The 4,289-nt window shown below is 51.7% G+C and overlaps 3 protein-coding genes across 4 annotated transcripts in view; all 3 read right to left on the reverse strand.

The window, feature by feature from the left end:
• The window catches only part of FASTKD5 (FAST kinase domains 5), a 14,087-nt gene extending 13,954 nt beyond the window's left edge, over positions 1-133 (reverse strand). Inside the window, exon 1 of one of the 2 annotated variants that reach the window (XM_006163956.3) lies at positions 27-133. The gene's annotated coding sequence lies outside the window, so the exon portion shown is untranslated. The remainder of the gene's footprint in view (positions 1-26) is intronic. The other variant, XM_014582297.2, reaches the window with a different exon arrangement.
• The window catches only part of UBOX5 (U-box domain containing 5), a 52,582-nt gene extending 52,448 nt beyond the window's left edge, over positions 1-134 (reverse strand). The window contains exon 1 of the mRNA XM_006163957.3: positions 27-134. The gene's annotated coding sequence lies outside the window, so the exon portion shown is untranslated. The remainder of the gene's footprint in view (positions 1-26) is intronic.
• Positions 135-2,911: 2,777 nt separating this feature from the next.
• LZTS3 (leucine zipper tumor suppressor family member 3) overlaps positions 2,912-4,289 on the reverse strand; it is a 7,830-nt gene continuing 6,452 nt past the window's right edge. The window contains 1 exon segment of the mRNA XM_014582282.2: positions 2,912-4,286. Coding sequence (XP_014437768.1) covers positions 4,074-4,286 — 213 coding nt within the window. The 3' untranslated portion in view covers positions 2,912-4,073.

The raw sequence follows: 4,289 nt of genomic DNA on the forward strand, positions 1-4,289 counted from the left end.
CCGCCTCCCGGGCCGCAGCCACATACCTGAGCGTGGCGAAGGCGGGCGCCGCAACGCCAGAGCCCGGATCCTTCCAGCTGCGGCGACACAGCCACTCCTCCGGGAACACCGGGCTACACAGCTCCACTTCCGGCCAACTGCCCGTTACTTCCGCCTGCTGCGCTAGCTACGGGTACTGCCGAAGCTCAAAAGGTCTTGCCAGCGTTTTCCAAGGACGTTTTCCACGTGAGGACGTTGATAAAGATGGTCTAGGACCTTCCTTTAATAAATAAATAAAAATAAATAAATAAATAACTCTCGGGGCCAGCAGGTGGTGTGGTGGTTAAGGCGCTGGACTCCAACATGATAGATCACGATTTGAGTCCTGAACCTGGCAGCTTGCTTTCTCACTTTCCTTCTCTCTCTCTGGTCAAATTTTAAAATAATAATAATTAATAATGTTAAATAAATAATTCCTTAAAAAAAAAAAAACTCCCTGAATGGATCACTCTGGAAATAACTGAGCAGCACAGACACAAGCTCGAATCTCAGGATCCCCACTGAGTTATAGCCTGGGAGAAATCACATAAACTTTGGAAGCTTAGTTTCTCATCTGTACAATGAGGGCGATAATGTATTTATAACAGCGAGGAATCTTTAAAGTACTCTCAGGAAGAGAGATAGTGGTGGATAGATGAGGCTGTTAGGTGAAATGGATATGGGCAGCTGGAGCTTGAGGGGACCAGAGTTATGACGGGTAAGGGAAGGGACCTTCCAGTTCTCTACCCAGGGGTCTTCACACCTGAGTCAGACATGGGTGCCTAGACAGGGAAGAGACTATTGAAACTCTACTTATCACAAGTGCTTCACTCTAGCCTACCATTTTGGGGAATACTTGAGAGCGACTGATCAGTTTTCCCACCTTGTCAGTGCCTTAGCTCCTGTCTATCCTAAGGACTGTGAGATTGACCTAAGAAATCATGCTCCGGGGACCAGCAGATGGCATAGTGGTTACATTGCTGGACTCCCACGTAGTTGACCCCAGTTTGAGTCCCATACCTGGCAGCTTAAACTCATGCCGTTGCACTGGGAGGACCATGTGACTGAGTTCTATTTAACAAGCAAGATTTAAAGAGTAGAGTGCTGGAAGGGTTCTGGAAAAACTTTTTTTTAGGAGAGATTATTGCTATAGGGTGCATATGCTGTAGGTCACATGCGCTTGCCAGAGAGACAGAGACAGAAAGTGAGAAATCACTCCCCAGGGAGGATGACCACACCATAATCCCTTCTCCTCCATTCTCCTCTTGGGATTTTGGGCACACACATGCCCAGTGTAAGCCAGTGGGTCTGGGACTCAAACCATGTGGCAGTCCAGTGATGTAACCATTATGCCATCTACTGGTCCCTGTGGAAAAACTTTCACTGTCATGATAAAGTAGTGCAGCCTCAATCCCTTCCCAGAGCCATGGCAGCCACCTTGTGGAAAAGAGGAAGCAACATGCTAGCATGGGAGAATGAGAGGGCGAAAAGTCTAGGTCCTCAATGAACTGATTCCTGTGGTGCCCACATCCAGACTTCATGTTAGGTGAGGAAAAAGAAGCCAGGCTTTGAGGTTCTATAAATCAGCTTATGTTACTCACAGCAGAATGCACTCTTTTTTTTTTTAATTTTATTATCATTATTTATTATCATTTTTATTTATTATTATCTTTTTCAATTTGACCAGAGAGAGACAGAGAGAGAGAAAGATGGAAAGTGAGAAAACCACCAGATCCAGGACTTGAACTTTGGTCAACCATGTGGGAGACCAGCACCTCAACCTCCACACCACCTGCTGGCCCCCAGAATGCACTCTTGATTGTGGGGCTTTGTGAGGATGACATAAGGAATCATCATAAAGGACAGCTCTGCTGGGTAGCACATTGGGGTCCCTTTTGCCTTTGAGATGTCACTACTAATTGTAAACCCAATCTCAAGCCTTTGGTTCTATGCATTCTGTCCCCAAATATGTGCCAATCGTTGTAAGATGGTGTAGGTGACTGCAGGCATCACCTGCTTTCTGGCCAACAGCCTGGTGTCAATTCTCACCTTTGACAACCGTCAGAAGAAAGCTCCATGGGGCAGAAACATGGGTTCACAACTCCTGAGCGACGTGGAGCTCAGGCTCTGGGCCAACTTCCAAGCACAGCCTGGCGAACACTTCCAGCTTCATGCCTCCTTTGGGAAGTGTTCACCTCTGCCTCTGCCCGCACATCACCCTCACCCAGGCCTCACCTCCCACACCAGCAAAGAAGCAAACAGGCCAAAGAATGCCGCTCAAGAGGCTTTCTCCATTTTATTTCTTTGGGAAAGGAAAACGAAGTCTTTCCATCACATATGGTAGAGATATATATTTATATATATTTATATATATATATAATTTCTTTTGTAGTTGGACATCCCAAAGCTGAGTCTGTTCATATTTTTTTTTCTATTTTTTTTTTTTTTCCTACTTATGCCGGGTGAGTGGAATGGGCAGTGGTTGCCAGGATAGCCTCCCACCCAGCTCAGAGACCTGGTGAGGACCACCGAGAAGGGGCTGTGCAGAGGGTCAGAGGCCACGCAGAGGGCACTTCTGTTTTTGTGGGGGTCGCACAGCTCATTAAACAGTCACCAGTCATGGGAGGAGGCTGATCAGGGGCCAGGGGACTTGCTCACAGTAGTTACTAGCTCTCTCCATCCTGCCCCCAAACTTTGGGGGTGGAAGAGAGAGCAAAAAAGAGAGAAATATAAGGGCTAAGGGCCAAACCTCCTCCAATTTTTATTGCTGGTGAATTAAAATTTGCTTTTCCCTTTCTGTCTTGGAGAGATGGCCTCTTAGAGGGCCCCAAGAGAAGAGACGTTACTGTCCCAGCCCAATGAATGGCCATGCCAGGCCTACCCTGGGCAAATGTTGGGCCACCTCCAAGCCCTGGGAACCGAGGGGTCAATGTTCCTCTCAGCTCAGCCTTGTTTTTCCAGGACAATCCCACCCAAGCCCCTGCCCCTGCCCCTGCACAAGGGCCTTGGGCTCAGACGGGCCAGTGGTGCTGGTAAGTGGGCAGTGCACCGAAGGTCAAGTGGAATTTTCTACCAGAATAGGTGAGACTATGGGGAAGAGGCAGCCTGGGAAGATGATAATCTGAGCATGAAAGCAGGAGGAGGCTGGGAGAATAGACTGAGGGAAGACACAGGAAGACATCACAGACACTCATCTGACCTCAGAAACTAGGTGAGGGGAGTGCCTGAGAGGCAGGTAGCACTTCATAGCTGTAGTTAAGAGCCAGACAGTGGCCCTGGGTGTGGGGTCAGCCAAGCAGGTGGGACTATTGCCCTGCGGGACCCTGGCCAGGAGGGTGAGGGTAGAGCCAAGAAGCTTCCAGGTAACCCTTCCCAAGAACAGGAGGGACAGATCTTCCTGGAGTGCTGAGCTTCCAGCCCTAGCCCTTCCCTCCCCCAGTACACACATATGGACACACACTCAGGACCAGGCCAGGCTCTGAGGCCTGAGCCCAAGAGACCTTGGGGGGGGAGGGGCTGGGCAGGTAGCCCTCTCAACCACAGACAGGCCATCTGCTCCCACTTGTCCTGCCAATCTGCCCAGGAAAGGAGAGAGGCCAGGAGCCCAGGGTCTGTCAGCCTGGGCAGACCCGGTGCAGGCCCCCTCAGGTTCCACGGCCGAGGAGAGCACAGACAGCACCACTGGACACAGGGTGGCCAGTAGGTGCAGCCCAGACCACCCGCAGGAGGGTGGCTGGGGCACTTCACAGCACTGCAGGCCTGTCGCCTCCATCTCCAACGAAGGGGTGCTAAGAAAGGGGGCCTTACCCCCACTCTTCCACCCTCTGCCTATTTCCTCCCTGGAGGGAGGGCAGGAGTAGCTACCCATAGGGGCAGGGCTGGGGCCAGGAGGGCACCCAGGGGGCAGGGAGGAGCCTGGTCACAGCTGCTTTGAGAACCTCTTTGGTCTGGGGATCTATGGAATACACGTGGGAAGAGATGGAGGGCAGGGGATCCTGGGGACTCTGGCCTTCTGCCGGGGCATTTGTCAGAAGGCCAAGCGCCCCTGGGGGAGATCAGATTTCTGTGGACTCAATGCGCTCCAGGCGGGAGGGAGTCCAGGCTTTCTTCTCCTCGCCATGCTGTGGGGTGGGGGTGCTGGCACCCCCGGCGGCCCCACGCTCCCGCAGCCGCCGCTCCTCCAGCTGCTGGTTGCGCTGGTACATCTCCACGTAGCTCAGCTGCAGCTGCTTCTGGTACTCAATGACCTTCTCCTTCTCCTCCAGCCACAC

Source organism: Tupaia chinensis, unplaced genomic scaffold, assembly GCF_000334495.1.
Source record: "Tupaia chinensis unplaced genomic scaffold, TupChi_1.0 Scaffold143574_1, whole genome shotgun sequence".
NCBI lineage: Eukaryota > Metazoa > Chordata > Mammalia > Scandentia > Tupaiidae > Tupaia > Tupaia belangeri.